This window comes from Dendrobates tinctorius, unplaced genomic scaffold, assembly GCF_039654945.1.
Source record: "Dendrobates tinctorius isolate UK_male_01 unplaced genomic scaffold, ASM3965494v1 ptg000294l, whole genome shotgun sequence".
In the NCBI taxonomy this organism is placed as follows: Eukaryota; Metazoa; Chordata; class Amphibia; order Anura; family Dendrobatidae; genus Dendrobates; species Dendrobates tinctorius.
In genome coordinates, this window is record NW_027361961.1 from 421,126 (window position 1) to 440,547 (window position 19,422).

The 19,422-nt window shown below is 44.2% G+C and overlaps 2 protein-coding genes across 2 annotated transcripts in view; one reads left to right on the forward strand and one right to left on the reverse strand.

Annotated features, from left to right (window-relative positions):
* The window catches only part of LOC141072991 (uncharacterized), a 481,253-nt gene that overhangs the window by 193,792 nt on the left and 268,039 nt on the right, over positions 1-19,422 (forward strand). The gene's annotated exons all lie outside the window — the stretch shown is intronic.
* The window catches only part of LOC141072989 (uncharacterized), a 104,063-nt gene continuing 98,091 nt past the window's right edge, over positions 13,451-19,422 (reverse strand). Inside the window, exon 9 of the mRNA XM_073560256.1 lies at positions 13,451-17,368. Coding sequence (XP_073416357.1) covers positions 16,161-17,368 — 1,208 coding nt within the window. The 3' untranslated portion in view covers positions 13,451-16,160. The remainder of the gene's footprint in view (positions 17,369-19,422) is intronic.

Here is a 19,422-nt window from a genome sequence, read left to right on the forward strand (position 1 = left end):
TCTGGGCCCTGTGGCTGGATACGCCAGGCCTGGCCTCCAGCGAGTTAGGACCAGACGGAGTATATGTCCCTTGATTCTTGGCATTTTGATTTGGGAAATGTAGGAAAAGGGATTGGGGAAATTTTATTGTAATTATTATAATTTCAATTTTAACCCCTTAACCCCCAAGGGTGGTTTGCACGTTCATGACCGGGCCAATTTTTACAATTCTGACCACTGTCCATTTATGAGGTAATAACTCTGAAACGCTTCCATGGATCCTGGTGATTCTGACACTATTTTCTCATGACATATTTTACTTCATGTTAGTGGTAAAATGTCATTCAAATAACTTGCGTTTATTTGTGAAAAAAAATGGAAATTTGGCAAAAATTTTGAAAATTTCGCAATTTTTCAACTTTGAATTTTTATGCCCTTAAATCACAGAGATATGGCACAAAAAAAACTTAATAAGTGATATTTCCCACATGTTTACTTTACATCAGCACAATTTAGAACCAAAATTTTTTTTTGTTAGGAAGTTATAAGGGTTAAAAGTTGACCAGCGATTTCTCATTTTTGCAACACCATTTTATTTTTAGGGACCACATCACATTTGAAGTCACTTTGAGGGGTCTACATGATAGAAAATACCCAAAAGTGACACCATTCTAAAAACTGCACCCCTTAAGGTGCTCAAAACCACTTTCAAGAAGTTTATTAACCCTTCAGGTGCTTCACAGGAATTGTTTGAATATTTAAAAAAAAAAAATGAACATTTAACTTTTTTTCACAAAAAAATACTTCAGGTTTAATTTTTTTTATTTTACCAAGGGTAACAGGAGAAATTGGACTGCAAAAGTTATTGTGCAATTTGTCCTGATTACGCTGATATGTGGGGGTAACCACTGTTTCGGCGCATGGCAGAGCTCAGAAGGGAAGGAGCCCCGTTTGACTTTTTCAATGCAAAATTGGCTGGAATTCAGATTGGACGCCATGTCACGTTTGGAGAGCCCCTGATGTACCTAAACAGTGGAAACCCCCCACAAGTGACCCCATTTTGGAAACTAGACCCCCCAAGGAACTTATCTAGATATGTGGTGAGAATTTTGAACCCACAAGGGCTTCACAGAAGTTTATAACGTACAGCCGTACAATTAAAAAATCATATTTTTTCCACAAAAATGATCTTTTCACCCTCAATTCTTATTTTTCCAAGGGTAACAGGAGCCTAAAAGTTATTGTGCAATTTGTCCTGAGTATGCTGATACCCCATATGTGGGGGTAAACCACTATTTGGGCGCATGGCAGTACCATTTGACGTTTTTGGCTGGAATTGAGATCGGACACCATGTCGCGTTTGGAAAGCCCCTGATGTACCAAAACAGTGGAAACCCCCCATAAATGACACCATTTTGGAAACTAGACCCCCCAAGGAACTTATCTAGATGTGTGGTGAGCAGTTTGAACCCCCACAGTGCTTCACAGAAGTTTATAATGCCTGGGCGTGAAAATAAAAAAATCATATTTTTTCCTCAAACATGATCATTTAGTCCCCAATTTTTTTATTTTCCCAAGGATACCAGGAGAAATTGGACCCCAAAAGTTGTTGTCCAATTTGTCCTGAGTACGCTGATACCCCATATGTGGGAGAAAACTACTGTATGGGCACACGTCGGGGCTCGGAAGGGAAGTAGTGACGTTTTGGAATGCAGACTTTGATGGAATGGTCTGCAGGTGTCATGTGCGTTTGGAGAGCCCCTGATGTGCCTAAACTATTGAAACTCCCCACAAGTGACCCCATTTTGGAAACTAGACCCCCCACGGAACTTATCTAGATGTGTGGTGAGCACTTTGAACCCCCAAGTGCTTCACAGAAGTTTATAACGCACGGGCGTGAAAATAAAAAAATCATTTTTTTTCCACAAAAATGATATTTTTGCCCCCAATTTTTTATTTTCCTAAGGGTAACAGGAGAAATTGGACCCCATAAGTTGTTTTTCAATTTGTCCTGAGTAGGCAGATACCCCATATGTGGGGGTAAAACACTGTTTGGGCGCATGGCAGAGCTTGGAAGGGAAGGAGCACCATTTGACGTTTTCAACGCAGAATTGGCTGGAATTGAGATCCGACGCCATGTTGCGTTTGGAGAGCACCTGATGTGCCCAAACAGTGGAAACCCCCCAATTATAACTCCAACCCTAACCCCAACACACCCCTAACTCTAATCTCAGCCCTAACTCTAGCCCTAGCCCTAACTCTAGCCCTAACCCTAATGGGAAAATGGAAATAAATAAATTTTTTTAATTTTATTATTTTTTCTTAACTAAGGGGGTGATAACGGGGGGGGTTGATTTACTATTTATGGCAGGTTTTTATTTTTGGCAGCTGTCACACGCTAAAAGATGCTTTTTATTGTAAAAATAGTTTTTGCATCACCACATATTGAGAGCTATAATTTTTCTTTTCCGTATTTTGATCCACCGAGTTGACGTTTTTATTGGTACCATTTTCAGGCATGTGACATTTTTTGATCGCTTTTTATTCCAATTTTTGGGACGCAGAATGAACAAAAACCAGCGTGTCATGGTCCAGTCTGGAGTTTATCTTCTGCTGTCTTCACTACGGACTGGTTATGCGGGGGTTAATCTCTTCAGCATCGTTCTGGAGCTAGCTGGGCTATTTCAATCCCTCACAGCCTGCTGACCAGTGTTAGGCCGGAGTCACACTGGCGAGGAATACGGGAGAGTGAGAGGCGCAAAAAGCACGCATTAGACACGGACAAATGATTTCCTATGGGGTCACTCGCACCAGGCATATATTTCTCCTCAGTATCCTACACTCCGTGCCACTCGCAGCATGCTGCGATTGTCAGCGTACTACGCCCGTAGTACGCCAATGCAAGTCTATGGGTGCGCAAAAAATACGGATTACACACGGAATACACGTGTGACCTGCGAGCAATACGCAGGTATTTTGGCTGGTGAACAGGAAATGGGCCAATCCATCATCAGGAAGCCTAGACATGCAAATGAGCTCAAAAACCGCTCCAGACATCCAGGAAGTCAGCCTCCACGGAGTACAGCAGCAGCATGGCGTCCACATACATTAATGTAGAGCTCCTCATTGTGCTGGTGCAGGAGCGTCCAGAAATATGGGACCCACGCGACGCAAACTATGCGAACCGTACAAGAAAGGAGGCGTCATGGAGGCGCATCTGTCGCCAGATGTACCATGACTTTGGTGACAGACCACGTGATGAGCAGCATAAAATTCGTAAGTGCAACCATAAAAATATAATTAACCTTAGCGCGCGCTATAAAATGTAAATCTAGAATCAGCACCCCCCTTCCTGTGCATGTACTTTTTTTAGCCTCATGAGGCCGTTACATTAGGATGTGACATGTGGCTTCACACAGCCATAATTAGGGGTTAGGCCACAAGCTCCTCATCCTCCTAGCCCCTAAAATTTTTTTCTGTGGAGCTAATGAGACCCTGTGTATCGGCCCAATTACATATGCCACCATGGGTATAACGCACACCCCAGAAGGCTCCATGCCTAGCCTACTGGTAGAAAATGTGACATCTCAAATATGTTATTTTGACAATCTTTCCTGTCACATTGCAGTGGAAGATGTGATGAAACGGTGGAGAAGAATCAGGGACCAGTTCCGCCGGGAACGCCAGCAGCGGTCCAGGAGTGGGGATGCTGGACATGTAAAGTGCAAATATATCTATTATGACCGGCTGAACTTCCTCGCCCCAATTCTGGCTCTGAGACCGTAAGTACATACCTCACACCACATGACACAAAAACATTACACAAATACTTTACAGGGACAAAAATATTGATGTATTTTTGCCTCTGTTCTATTTCATAACAGAACTCAATCCAACCTTACGGATCGAGGAACGGCCTCAGAGGCAGAGCCCATTATAGATCCTGTAGGGGATGAGGTGGCTGGCCCATCTTCTCCCCCTACAAGAAGGATGGCTGAAGAAGAGGCATCACAAGAACACACAATGCCTGCCCTACATACCACACCACCTGGACGGTCTGCTGCTGCCACCTCACCCATCCTGGAAGAGCCGGGCAACTTGAGCAGCAGCCCAACTGCCCAGATCAGGCCCTCCCCACAGGCTGCTCTAGCCTCACGGCGAATAAAAAGAAGGCACCACGTCACCATTCAAGAGAGCAGGACCAATGTGGACACAGGGGTGCTGAATTATTTGTCCCGAGTCACTACAGATGATGGTGAGGAGGCCTATGCACGTAGCCTCACCCTTTATCTCCGTGCCCTTACCCGTGAGGTCAGGCTCCGTATTAGGGGATGTATTCAGATCCTGCTTGATGCAAGCACCCCCCCCAATACCCCATATGAGGTGTTTGAATTTCTGGAGAGGTGGCAGCTGTCACCACGAAATTTAATGCGCATGAGACCATCCACACAGATGCTTGCTCAAGCAGGGTCTGAACAGCCCTTAATACGTGGGCCAACACCTCAAGCCCTTCCTCCCCCTACCCATCCTTCTATTCCGCAGCCCCAAATGTCTTCCTCAAGCCAACCCCACCAATATGGCCACTTGTACCCACCCAGTGTTGGAGGCTGGTCCCAACCTGGTTGAGGACGATCTGGCTATCTTGGTGGGTATAAGCCACGGGCCTACCAGAGCCAACAAGAAGCCCCTCACCATCATCATTACTCTGGCCAGTATCCCCAACAGGCCCAGGAGGCTGGACTACTACAGCATCATGGGCAACAGTATGGCCCCACACAGGGCGATGTTGGCCACAATGTCCAGCAGCAACAACAGGCTGCTCATCCACGTTCCCCTTCCCCTACATATGAGGATTTATGATTCTTATGTTTGTAGATGTCCAGTGACATCTAACTGGTGCTCCTAATCTAGACCAAAAAACAGGTGTTCTCCTTCACCAACATTAAACATAATTTAACACTCACATTTTTAAACAATGTTTTCCAAACATATGAAACAATCCATCATGACAGGCAACGCTACCTCACGCCTTTCACACAGATATTACATGTGTGTAGAAAAGAGAATATTTAAATGCGCTATACTGTTAAATGAAAGGATGAAAATACACTACTCACTTGCTAACGCCTAGGAAAGGCGTGCTCGCCTTAGTTAAGTAGTCACCTTTTTTGTTAGCAATCTCTATTAAAAAATTTTGAGGCGTATTTTGCGCAGGTTAGTGTGACTCCAGCCTTAGTGATAGCTCAAGCTTGCAGTTTGGAGCCGCTGACCCTTGTACCCTGGTGATCCTCCTGCCTTTGACTGATATTCACGTGTATGACCCGGACTGATTTCTGACCCCGTCTCTTGGTATTCGTCTCTGCTGTTACGTTCCCTCTCTGGCATCTGACTCCCTGGCTTGTACCCCGACCACGTATTTCGTCTCACGTTTTGGACCCCGTGCTCATGTTCTGGCTTTCTGACTATCGGCTTTGGTATTTTGACTACGTGTATTGCTGCTCCTTCTGGTACGTCTGCTCCTGCTAGTTTCTGACTCGGTTCGTCTGACTATTCTCTCTCGTTACCTGTGGCACCTGTGCTGTTACTCAGGGTTGCTGCTCTTAGTGTATAACCTCTCTTCCCTCACCAGCTCCCCCTGGTGGAGGTTTCACTACATTATCACTAACCGCACATTCAAACGGGATTTTGCATTTTTTTTTCTTTGGCCATGGATCTGCTGCATAACTTGGCAGATCAAGTGTCCAATTTGACGCAGATGGCGCAGGACTTTTCTGTGAATCATCAGTCCCTTGTCATGTCTCAGACCCACTTACAGAGAGAACTGACTGAGACTATTAAGACCATGCAGGGAAACACCTCTCATATTGTTTGTCCGCCAGGTGACTCTGTAGATGTTATTTTGCACTCTCCTGAACCCTCAGTTAAACTTCCTGACACATTTTCTGGCGAAAAAGATAAATTTCATATATTCAAGGAGAGTTGTAAATTATGGTTTTCACTTAGACCCCGATCTTCTGGGGATGAGACTCAGCGGGTGGGGATTGTTATCTCCTTACTTAGGGAGGGTCCCCAATCCTGGGCTTTTTCGTTGCCCCCTACTGCCCCTGAACGGATGTCGGTAGATAGGTTCTTTGAGGCCCTAGGACTTATCTATGATGAACCGGACCGTGTTAAGGTGGCAGAGGACACTATTTTGGGTCTGGGGCAAGGGAAGCACTCAGCCGAATGGTACAGCTCCGAATTCCGTCGATGGTCCACTGAGGTGTCCTGGGACGACTCTGCACTGAGATGTCTGTTCAGGAAGGGACTGTCGGATTGCTTGAAGGACGCTCTGGCTCTCCATCCACCTCCCAGTTCATTGGAGGAGGCTATGACTCAGGCTATCCATATGGATCGGAGACTGCGGGAAAGAGGCCTTACTCAGCGAGGGTTTCCGTTTTTTCCTGCTAACCCTGATGTTTTGCTTCCATCTGAACCTATGGAGGAGGGAGCCACCAACCCCCAGGAGAAGGAGAGGAGATGACGACGTGATGGAAAATTGTGTTTTTACTGCGGAGATCCCGGACATTGGAAAAAAGACTGCCCCTCCTGTCCTCCAACTAACAAGCGGCTGAGTCTGGGTGATAATCGTGGAGGTCACCCAGACACTCAGGTACCTTTTTCTTCCTTTTCAAGAGTACTGCTAAAGGTGGAACTTGGTGTTGAGAACGGCTTTTTCCATACTTCGGCTCTTGTAGACTGTGGGTCATCCCTGAACCTGATTGACTCTAAGCTGGTGGCTCGCTGTAGATTAGGGACAGTTAGGTTGGGGACTCCCTTAAAAATTGTGGCTATTTATTCTACACCTCTCACTAAGGATGGTCTCCATTTCAGTTCTAAAGAATTTACCCTCAGGGTGGGGGCCCTACACCAGGAGCGCATGTCATGCTTTGTTTTGGATAACCTCCCTGCTGGCCTGGTGTTAGGGTTTCCCTGGTTGCAACGGCATAACCCAGTTATTGACTGGTGGTCCCGGTATATTGTTAAATGGGGACCTGGGTGTTCTGAAAATTGTCTTGCTACTGTGTCTATGTCATCCGTCAACCTGGAGGGTATTCCGGAGTACCGAAAGGGTTTTAAGGATGTGTTCTCCGAAAAGGAGGCTGAGGTTCTACCACCACACCGCCCATTCGATTGTGCCGTGGATCTTATTCCTGGTGCCAAATTGCCCAAAGCCCGGCTGTACAATCTCTCCGGCCCTGAGCGAGCTGCTATGAAGGAGTATATCTCTGAGAGCCTCCGTAAAGGGCATATACGGCCGTCGGTCTCTCCTGTGGCAGCGGGGTTCTTTTTTGTAAAAAAGAAGGATGGTGGTTTACGCCCATGCCTCGATTTTCGAGAACTGAATAAAATAACCATAAGAAACGCTTACCCTCTCCCACTGATACCTGATTTGTAGAATCAATTGTCGGGGGCCAGGTGGTTCTCTAAGTTGGACCTCAGGGGAGCATACAATCTCATCCGTATGCGGGAGGGGGATGAATGGAAAACTGCGTTCTCACCTCTGAGGGTCTGTTTGAAAATTTGGTTATGCCCTTCGGTTTGACTACCGCACCAGCGGTATTCCAGAATTTCATTAACCATGTTTTTTCTGATCTTATTGGACGTTTTGTAGTTGTTTATCTTGACGATATACTTATATATTCTTCTGATAGACAAAGTCATATGGGTCATCTTCATGTGGTTCTCCAGAGGCTCAGGGAGAACTCACTCTTTGCCAAATTGGAGAAGTGTTCATTTTTTACTCAAGAAGTGTCCTTTCTAGGGGTCATCCTGTCCGCTGAGGGGTTTCGTATGGACCCTAGGAAGGTACAGGCCATTGTGGATTGGGTGCAACCCAGAGATCTCAAGGGTCTTCAGCGATTTCTGGGTTTCGCCAATTATTACAGAAAATTCATCAAGGGGTTCTCTCAAGTGGTCAAACCCCTCACTGATCTCACCCAAAAGGGAGCGGATCTTAAAAACTGGTCAGCTCCAGCTGTGGCGGCGTTTTCTTTGTTAAAAGAATGTTTCATGACTGCTTCGGTACTGGTGCAACCTGACTTGTCTAAACCATTCATCGTAGAAGTGGATGCCTCTGAGGTGGGAGTGGGGGCTGTGTTGTCCCAGGGGCCCACCACATTAACAAACTTAAGACCCTGTGCCTTCTTTTCTAAAAAATTTTCCTCTGCTGAAAGGAATTATGATGTGGGTAACCGAGAGTTGTTGGCCATTAAATTGGCTTTTGAAGAATGGAGGCATTTTTTGGAGGGGGCTGTCCATCGTATCACCGTCATTACAGATCACAAGAATCTGTCTTACATCGAATCCGCCAAACGTCTGACTCCGAGACAGGCAAGGTGGTCACGTTTTTTTTCCCGATTTCAGTTTTCCATCACTTTCAGACCAGGTTCCAAGAATGTGAAGGTGGATGCCTTGTCTCGCAGCCTAGATCCGGTATCGCCTCCAGAGCCTCCTTCCTCCATTCTTCAGCGCGGGGTGGTGGTAGCTTTGGTGTCCCAGAGATTGGAGCAGGAGATTCGTGAGGCCCAATCTCTTGCTCCCCCATCCATACCTGAAAATAAGCTCTTTGTGCCTGTCCAGTATCTGTTAAGGGTGCTTCGGGAGTTCCACGACTCAGCGCTGAGTGGGCATCCAGGAATCTTGGCCACTCGTAAAGCCATCACTAGGCTGTTCTGGTGGCCCTCGTTGACTTCTGACGTCACTGGTTTTGTGTCCTCCTGTGAAACTTGTGCCCGCGCTAAAGCCTCCCACAACCGGCCGGCCGGGGAATTGGTGCCACTGCCAATTCCGGATAGACCGTGGACTCACCTGTCCATGGATTTTATCACCGATCTCCCACCCTCTAATGGCAAAACCGTGATCTGGGTAGTTGTAGATAGGTTCAGTAAACAAGCACATTTTGTACCCTTAACGGGCCTTCCTAATGCTGAGACTCTATCTAAGCTATTCATTGAGCATGTGATTCGGTTGCATGGTGTGCCTGTCAGTGTGGTGTCTGATAGAGGGGTGCAATTCGTGTCAAAATTCTGGAGAGCTTTTTGTAAGAGGCTGGGCATCAGTCTGACTTTTTCATCGGCCTACCATCCCGAGACCAATGGTCAGACTGAAAGGACCAATCAGTCTTTAGAGCAGATCCTGCGGTGTCTTGTCACATCCAGACAGGATGATTGGTGCTCTGTGATACCGATGGCGGAATTCGCCTTCAATAATCGTGTCAATCAGTCTACTGGTACTTCTCCTTTCTTCTGCAACTATGGGTTTCACCCTCATTTTGGTGAATTCTCCAGACTAGATTCGGAGTGTCCAGGGGCTGATTAAGCCTTTTTGCGGTTGGAGGAGGTTTGGAGGGAGGTTCAGAGAAACATTGGGGAGGCTCAGGGCAAATAGAAGTTTTTTGCGGATAAACGACGCTCGGTGGGGCCGACTTATCAGGTGGGGGATAAGGTATGGTTATCCACCAAAAACATAAGGCTGAGAATTCCCTCTGCTAAGTTGGGTCCCAAGTTTATTGGTCCGTATGAGATCCTAGAGGTGATTAATCCTGTGGTTTTTCGCCTGCGGTTGCCTCCGTCATTACGGATTCCTAATGTGTTCCATAAAGCGCTTCTGAAACCGTCAGTGCCTTCCTCTGACGAGTCTCCCTCACACCCGCCGCCTGTTATGGTAGATGGGCAGACCGAGTACGAGGTGGAACAGGTGGTGGATTCTCGCATGCTCCGTCGTTCACTTCATTACTTGGTCCATTGGAAAGGATACGGTCCTGAGGATCGGTCATGGGGGCCGGCGCGTTCGGTCCATGCGGATCGGTTGGTCCGGGCCTTTCACGCTCGTCATCCAGGGAAGCCTGGGGGTCCAGTGGCCCCCCATTGAGAGGGGGGTACTGTCATGGTCCAGTCCGGAGTTTATCTTCTGCTGTCTTCACTCCGGACTGGTCATGCGGGGGTTAATCTCCTCAGCCTCGTTCTGGAGCTAGCTGGGCTATTTCAATCCCTCACAGCCTGCTGACCAGTGTTAGTGATAGCTCAAGCTTGCAGTTTGGAGCCGCTGACCCTTGTACCCTGGTGATCCTCCTGCCTTTGACTGATATTCACGTGTATGACCTGGACTGATTTCTGACCCCGTCTCTTGGTATTCGTCTCTGCTGTTACGTTCCCTCTCTGGCATCTGACTCCCTGGCTTGTACCCCGACCACGTATTTCGTCTCACGTTTTGGACCCCGTGCTCATGTTCTGGCTTTCTGACTATCGGCTTTGGTATTTTGACTACGTGTATTGCTGCTCCTTCTGGTACGTCTGCTCCTGCTAGTTTCTGACTCGGTTCGTCTGACTATTCTCTCTCGTTACCTGTGGCACCTGTGCTGTTACTCAGGGTTGCTGCTCTTAGTGTGTAACCTCTCTTCCCTCACCAGCTCCCCCTGGTGGAGGTTTCACTACACAGCGTTTCATGAATTTCTTTTGGGGGGTGCGTTTACACCGTTCCGCGTGCGGTAAAATTGATAAAGCGCTTTTATTCTTCGGGTCAGTACGGTTACAGCGATACCTCATTTATGTCTTTTTTTATGTTTTGGCGCTTTTATGCAATGAAAACAATTTTATATAAAAAATAATTATTTTTGCATCGCTTTATTCTGCGAGCTATAACTTTATTTTTTTTGCTGATGATGCTGTGTGGCGGCTCGTTTTTTGCGGGACAAGATGACGTTTTCAGCGGTACCATGGATATTTTTATGCATCTTTTTGATCGCGCGTTATTGCACTTTTTGCTCAACGGTATGATAATAAATCATTATTTTTTGCTTCGTTTTTTATTTTTATTTTTTAAGGGGTTTGCTAAAGGGGTTAACTAATGGGACAGTTTTATAGGGCGGGTCGTTACGGATGTGGCGATACCAAATATGTGTACGTTTATTGTTTTTTTTTTTTTTTTTATTTCCAAGAAATGAATTTATTAGGGAATATATATATATATATTTTTTTAATTTATTTAGCGACTTTTTTAAAATTATTTTTACACTTTTTTTAACTTTATTACATTGTCCCAGGGGGGGACATCACTATCATGTGACAGATTGCTCTTCTGTCACATCACAGATCACTGTGACAGATCAGCGATCTGTCACAGGCATAGAAGCAGACTTCCTCATGCTTGCGCTTTGCAGGCAGTGAAGAAGCCAGCTCCCTGCAGGCCCCCGAAGGTCCCGTCGCCATCTTGGATCCGGGGACCTGTAGGGAAGGAGCCCCCCGCAGCAGCGCTGCACATTGCGCTGCCGTGGGGGGCTCAGGGAAGCACGGAGGGAGCCCCCTCCCTGCCGATGCCTCCCTTTAACCCCCGGTACACTGCGATCGTGTTTGATCGCGGTGTGCAAGGGGTTAACGAGTCGGGGGCAGTCCGTGACCGCTCCTGACACATAGTGCCTGGGTGTCAGCTGTGATAATCAGCTGACACCCGGCCGCGATCAGCGGCGCTCACTCTGTGAGCGCCGCTGATCGCTGTGACGTACTATCCCGTCCCTGGGAATTAAGTCCCAGGGCACATCGACGAGATAGTACATCACATGGCAGAAAGGGGGTAAAAAAAAAAAACTGCAATAAAAAATAACTAATTAAAAAAGTGGTTCGTTTTCCCACTGTATTATCTCCAAAAGCCTCCAAAAGAGGGAGGATTGGCAACTCTAAATTTTCTAGAGATCCTTATATTGGATAAATAGCTAAATGCTTGGCAGGAACTCCTCCGTCTGCTTCCTCTCACATGCCATCAAGATGGTTGACCTCTTACTTGATCTCCAGGGCAGACACATGAAGCACAGCTGCTTTCTCTGTGAGTGGGATAGTCGTGCAAGAGAATATCATCACAAAAAAAAGACTCTCTGTTATTTACTTCAGCCACGGAGTAAAAATGTCCTGCAACCAGCACTTGTTGACACGCATAAGATTTGGTACCACCAATGCATATCAAGTTGGGCCTAAGGCTACTTTCACAATAGCGTTTTTTAGTGCTTTGTGCGCAATATAAACGCATGCAAAAAAACACATCATACGTTTTGCATGCATTTGCGTTTTTTAGGCGCATGCGTTTTAACCAGTTTCTAGTCATGTTAGCTCTTAAAACGGATGCGATTTGAAACACAGGCGTGTGTATGTTCATGCGCATGCCTGCATTCCAATAGACTGTAATGTGTTATTTTTGCTCATTCCGTGCGCAAGCGTGCGCATGCGATTTTTTTACGCCGATGGACAGACCAAAAAATGCAACAGGCTGCGTCTGGCGCGCCAAGGCGCACACTACAAAAAAACGCATGCACATGAAAACTCATACGAACGCGTGCAAACGCTAGACCATGCGCCCGCCATGTTAAACATAGGAGCACATGGCGCATGCGCATGGACGCGCACGATGCGCTGCGCTAAAGAACGCTAATGTGAAACCAGTCTAATGAATAACTTTGTAAAGGCGATGGATAAAAATGTAAAAGCATTCAAGTATCTCATCGACACATTTTCAAGATTAAGTGAAGCAAAGATAAAGGAAGGAGTATTTAAAGCAAAGATAAAGGAAGGAGTATTTATTGGACTACAGATTCAGGAGTTTCTCCATCTGTTGCAGGGCAAGGAAAAAGCTGCATGAATAGCATACACATTAACTGTAACTAAATTTTGGGGGGAACTCAAGAGAAGTTAACTATAAAGAGTTGGTGGAAAATCTCAAAACATATAAGGATCCTGGCTGTAACATGTCCTTCAAGATTCATTTTTTAGATTCCCATCCAGACATTTTTCCACCAAACTGTGGAGCAGTGAGCAACGAGCACGGTGAGAGATTTCACCAAGATATTGCGGCTGTGGAGAAAAGATATCAAGGAAAATGGAATCCATTACTGCTTGCAGACTACTGTTGGACAATTCTAAGAGATGATCCGATGCAGGAGTACAAGAGACAAGCAAAAAAAAAGAGTTGTCACTGAATAAAAATCAAAATTTGCAGTGCAGTTTCTGCTGTCTGTATAGGCTGAGAACCAGACACTATGCATTACCTGCATGTGAACAGTGCCCTATACAGGCCTTTATTGTGCAAATGTATACTAAGCAGTCACCCCCTCCATGATTGGGTAGGTGGTGAGTGGCTGTTTATTTAGTAATTTGCACCTGTGTTTTGCAACATCTTTGCTATATGGGCTGGCTGCATCCTATAGAGCATTTGTTCAAAGACCTGGGAAGGTAAGCGGTGCTGCCCTTTTTTCTGCTGTATTTTTGGATTTTTAGTCCTCTTTTGTGGCTTTGCTTCAGTTTCTGTCTACAATTCGCTATAGTGTTTAGACATGTTTTAGGTATTTGAATTGTTGCTAAGCTTCCTCTACATAAATATCAGGAAATTTACATGACAAAATATTCTGCATCTTTATATTTGCAACAATAATAATGTTTCCAAGTACTGAAACTTTTATGCATTTATTACATGTAGCAGTAAAAGGAAAACTCTTTGATGTCACAGAAACAAGAGACAACGAAAAATTTTCATTAGAAACAAGAATTTAGATATTGTTACCGGCGCTATTCACACCTATAGGACATATAGAGAAAGGGATACATGTGCAAAGACAGATATATAAAAAAGCTGCACAAGATGAAAAAACACCCCTGGTGGTGCATTACTAATGAGATTAAAATGAAAAAACGTCTCTGCACTGTATAGTGTGAACATGTGCGGTATTTAGCCCTATAAGATGCCATCCACACTAATCCCCATCAATTGGGCAAATGCCTGCTTGATAAATTGAATGGTTAGTCACGCATAGCAAATTGCAATAAAAAAGGATATATTCAAAACAACAAACACACTTAGTTAAACATCATACACCATGCAATAAAATTCATTATCCAATAGCCGTAGTTGATAAAGTTAATACCATGGTTGGCAGGCACAGTTCGTTATTTACTAAGACCAATTGTTAATGGGGTTTTCCATATAATATTTTCGATGATTTTAGTTAAACCCTTTGTAGGACATTTCTTTAATAGTTATTAGCCACAGCTGGCAGACACAGTTCAATAGTCGTGCACAGTTTTGATCTTCGGTTACCTTAGCCACAGGACAACAAAATAAAGTAGTATTTTAATCTTGTGTTAGCTCTATGCAGCATGGACTATAAAGTCATGGTTCAGTGCCTTTACATTGTTGCTTGCAAATAATGAAGCACGGTATTAAACTTGTAACACAAATAGATACCCTTAGGCCGGGATCACACATGCAAGAAACATGAGCGAGTCTCACATGTTAATACCCGGCACTGCCGTCGGCACTTGGGAGCGGAGCGTGCGGCTCCATGTATTGCTATGTGGCCGCACGCTCCAACCCGAATGCCGGCGGCAGTGCCGGGTATTAAGATGCGAGACTTGGCCGTATTTCTTGCATGTGTGATCCCGGCCTTATGGTAAATACCTTACATCAACATTTCCACTGGTATAGGGAAGATCTCGCACAAGTTGGTGGAAATAAGTCTCAAAAGTTAGCTGCAGTACACCTCAACACAGGTAGTCCCAGCCAGTGACTCACCAGATGTGGTTTGTGCCATGTGTAGGAGTTGTCGGCATCACGCGTTGCTCATGTACAGAGTCCCAAAGGGTCCTACTTTCCCTTATGCGTTACTGAAATACTGCTGTCTCCTTCATCAGAGGGTATTGCCCACATTCTGAACATGAAAATGGCTTCTGCTATGTGTGATCTCTGATGTTTGATAAGACCCCTTTATTTGTAAAATATTTCCCACATTCTGAACATGAAAAAGGCTTCTCCCCTGTGTGAGTTCTCTGATGTCTAACAAGAGTTGATTTCTCTGTAAAACAGTTCCCACATTCTGAACATGAAAGTGTATTGCTTCCATGAAGAGGTAAGTTCCGGACTGGACCAAAGGAACGAAGTGGACATGGTGTATATGGATTTTTCAAAAGCTTTTGATACAGTGCCACACAAAAGATTGATACATAAAATGAGAACAATGGAGATAGGGGAAAATATGTGTAAGGGGTTAAGAGCTGGCTAAGGGATAGGAAACAAAGGGTGGTTATTAATGTAGCACACTCGGACTGTGTGGCGGCTAGCAGTGGGGTGCCGCAGGGGTCAGTATTGGGCCCACTTCTTTTTAACATATTTATTAATGACCTTGTAGGGGGCATAGAGAGTAGAATTTCAATATTTCCAGATGACACTAAACTCTGCAGGGTAATCAATACAGAGGAGGGCAATTTACTATTACAGGAAGATTTATGTAAACTAGAAGCTTGGGCTGATAAATGGCAAATGAACTTAAATGGGGATAAATGTAAGGTCATGCACTTGGGTAGAGGAAACAAGATGTATAATTATGTGCTTAATTGTAAAACACTGGGCAAAGCTGTCGCTGAAAAAGACCTGGGTGTATGGGTGGACGACAAACTCACATTTAGTGGCCAATGTCAGGTAGCTGCTGCAAAGGCAAATAAAATAATGTGATGCATTAAAAGAGGAGACGAGCACATAATTTTAACCCTATACAAGTCACTAGTGCGACCACACTTAGAATACTGTGTACAGTTCTGGTCTCTGGTGTATAAGAAAGACATAGCTGAACTGGAGTGGGTACAGAGAAGAGCGACCAAGGTTATTAGAGAACTGGGGGGTCTGCAATACCAAGACAGGTTATTATACTTGGGCTTATTTAGTTTGGAAAAATGAAGGCTTAGGGGTGATCTTCTTACAATGTATAAATATATGAGGGGACAGTACAAAGACCTTTCTAATGATCTTTTAACTCTTAGACCTGAGACAGGAACAGGGGGGAATCCTCTACGTCTGGAGGAAAGAAGGTTTAATCTGTCACAGACAGGGATTCTTCACTGAAAGAGCAGTGAGACTATGGAACACTTTACTCCATGATGTTGTAATGAGTGATCCAATACTAAAATTTAAGAAGGGCCTGGATGCTTTTCTTGAAAAGTATAATGTTATTGGGTGTATATATACTACATTCGTTGATAGGGCGTTGATTTAGGGAACTAGTCTGATTGCCGTATGTAGAGTAAGGAAGGAATTTTTTTCCCCAATGTGGAGCTATTTTTGCCTTCCTCTTTATCAACATGTTAGGCTATGGGTTGAACTAGATGGAGTTAAAGTCTTCCTTCCACCTTAAATACTATGTTACTATTTTCCCCTGTGTGAGTTCTCTCATGTTTAACAAGAGTTGATTTATTTGTAAAACATGTCCCACATTCTGAACATGAAAACGGCTTCTCCCCTGTGTGAGTTCTCACATGATTAACAAGAGTTGATTTAATTGTAAAACATGTCCCACATTCTGGACATGAAAACGGCTTCTCCCCTGTGTGCGTTCTCTGATGTCTAACAAGATTTGATTTCTTTGTAAAACATTTCCCACATTCTGAACAAGAAAATGGCTTTTCCCCTGTGTGAGTTCTCTGATGTCTAACAAGATTTGATTTCTCTATAAAACATTTCCAACATTCTGAACATGAAAATGGCTTCTCCCCTGTGTGAGTTCTCTGATGTTTGATAAGACCCCTTTTATTTGTATAACATGTCCCACATTCTGAACATGAAAATGGCTTCTCCCCTGTGTGAGTTCTCTGATGTTTGCCAAGACCCGTTTTATCTGCAAAACATGTCCCACATTCTGAACATGAAAATGGCTTTTCCCCTGTGTGAGTTCTCTGATGTCTAAGAAGAGCTGATTTCAATGTAAAACATTTCCCACATTCTGAACATGAAAATGGCTTCTCCCCTGTGTGAGTTCTCTGATGTCTAAGAAGAGTTGATTTATCTGTAACACATTTACCACATTCTGAACATGAAAATGGCTTCTCCCCTGTGTGAGTTCTCTGATGTTTAACAAGGACTGATTTATCTGCAAAACATTTCCCACATTTTGAACATGAAAAGGGCTTCTCCCCTGTGTGACTTCTTTGGTGACTAACAAGATATGATTTCTTTTTAAAACATTTCCCACACTTGGAACAAGAAAATCTTTTCTCTGCCATGTGAATTTTTTTATGTTTAAGAAAAGACTTTTCAAAGGGAAAACTGTTTCCATATTCTGAACTCGAAAATGGCTTTTTTGCTTTAGGAGGAGTTTGTTTTTTAATGCTTATTTTGTGACTTTGATTTTCCTGAGTAGTCGGTAAAGAATCAGAAGATAGGACCCGTTTCATAAGATCAGATGATTGATCTTTGCTGTGAAGGGATGATGATATATCTGGAGTAATGGCAATCACTTCAATTGTATCCCGTGGGATATTAAGATCATCTGATTTAAAAACTGAAGATGTCAGCTGTCCCTCTGATCTCCTGGTACAGTCATCTGCCAAGAATAAAACCAATTATTATTTTTTAATAAAATATCCTTGAATTTAATATGTTTCTTCTTAAAATGTCTGTACAAATGGCAAGCTATGTAAAAATATTTAATTATTCACCAGGACAATGACAGTTCACAGTCTAATAAAAAGTAAAAAAAAGGGCTCTAAAAGTGAACCTGGAAATTATAGGCAAGTAAGTTTAACCTCTATTGTTGGCCAAATATTTGAAGGGTTTCTGAGGGATGTTATTCCGGATTATCTCAATGAGAATAACTGTTTAACTCCATATCAGCATGGGTTTATGAGGAATCTCATAAACCACCCACCCACCTGTAGCATGTAAGCCCGAAAGGGCAGGGTCCTCTCTCCCCTCTGTATCAGTCTGTCATTGTTAGTTTGTTTACTGTAAGCGATATCTGTAATTTGTATGTAACCCCTTCTTATGTACAGCACCATGGAATCAATGGTGCTATATAAATAAATAATAATAATAATCTTGCCTATCAAACCAATCTAATCATCGCTCACCAGTATCGCGCTCCTGCTCAGTCGTACTTATCTGACCTGGTGAGGGCAGAGCAAATTCCTGTAGTGCGCAGGCGCTGGGCCTCTCTGACTTTTCCCAGTGCCTGGGCACTGCAGTACTTTGCTCTTCCCTCAACAGGTCAGATAAGTACGTCTGCGCAGAAGTGCGATGCTGGGAAGAGGAAGCAAGCAGGAGGGCAGTGTTACAAGAAGATGGGAGGCGCCGGACACGGACCTGCGACACCCATCGGACTGGACCACATCGGACCCCCCCCCTCCCGGGTGAGTATAATAAAACTTATTTTTCTTATCTTTCAGGTCGGATCAGGAGCTTATCTACAGCATTATAGAATGCTGGAGATAAGCCCTGAAAGGCAGCGGCCGCATCTTATAACGGCCAAAACAGATGACAGGTTCCCTTTAAGCAAATGTCTCTCGCAGAAAGTCAGTGGAAATTTGAACTGGATACATTAAAGATACACAAAGATGTGCAGTTCTGTCAGTGACCGGCTACTTCATCCTAAATGTGAGAGGGAGCGCTATCGAAAGTCCTTCCTTCCTGCTGCAGTTAGGCTGTATAACCAGCACTGTCCAAAACGGAGAACGACCCAAACAGAGAACTGATAGATCCAAAGTTGTGACAGTCCGGTTACATTTTTTTTTTCGTATATGTACCTACCTACTGTCAATGTAATGCCTTTATGCATCTGTATCTGTACTTGTTCCTGCCTTGCTGCTGTAATGCTCTGAATTTCCCCATGGTGGGACGATTAAAAGGATTATTATCTTAAAACCAAAAGGCTTGAATAATAAAGTGGATCTGCTTTATTTGCTGCTAGCCATTCACACCTATGATTGTTCATTCTGAAACCCAAATATGGAGTAAAAAGACATCAAACAATGTTATGTATTTGAAAAAAATACCAATAAAACCTTCTACTCATCCAGCAAAAAAACAAGTCCCCACTCAGGTCCATCATCTGTCAGGGGAAAAACAGAGGCTTCCACATCATTAGTGGCTCAAAGGCTCTTGAAAAACAACATGGATTCCACAAACCAATCCAGGAATAACTGCTCTCTCAAAATCAAATCTCCCCCTCGATTCTGAGCCTTTCACAGTGTGCCCAAACAACATTTAGCACCCATGTATTTGTCATTACTATAGTGAGAAGAACCAAGTAATTTATGATGTGTTTCTGTGTCTCCTGGAGCACAATCTGGGCACTATGTGTTGGGTAATAAAATGGAATATTTGCAATTTTCACTCTCAATCATCCACTGCTTGCAAATATCTGGAAAGTGACTGTGGAATCAAAAACAGTCACTACTCCTATAGATTAACCCCTTCACCCCAAAGCCTGTTTTCACCTTCCTGACCAGGCCAAATTTTACAATTCTGACCACTGTCACTTTATGAGGTCATAACTCTAGAATGCTTCAATGGATCCCTGTGATTCTGAAACTGTTTTCTCATGACATATTGTACTTCACGATAGTGGTAACATTTCTTTAATATGACTTGCATTTATTT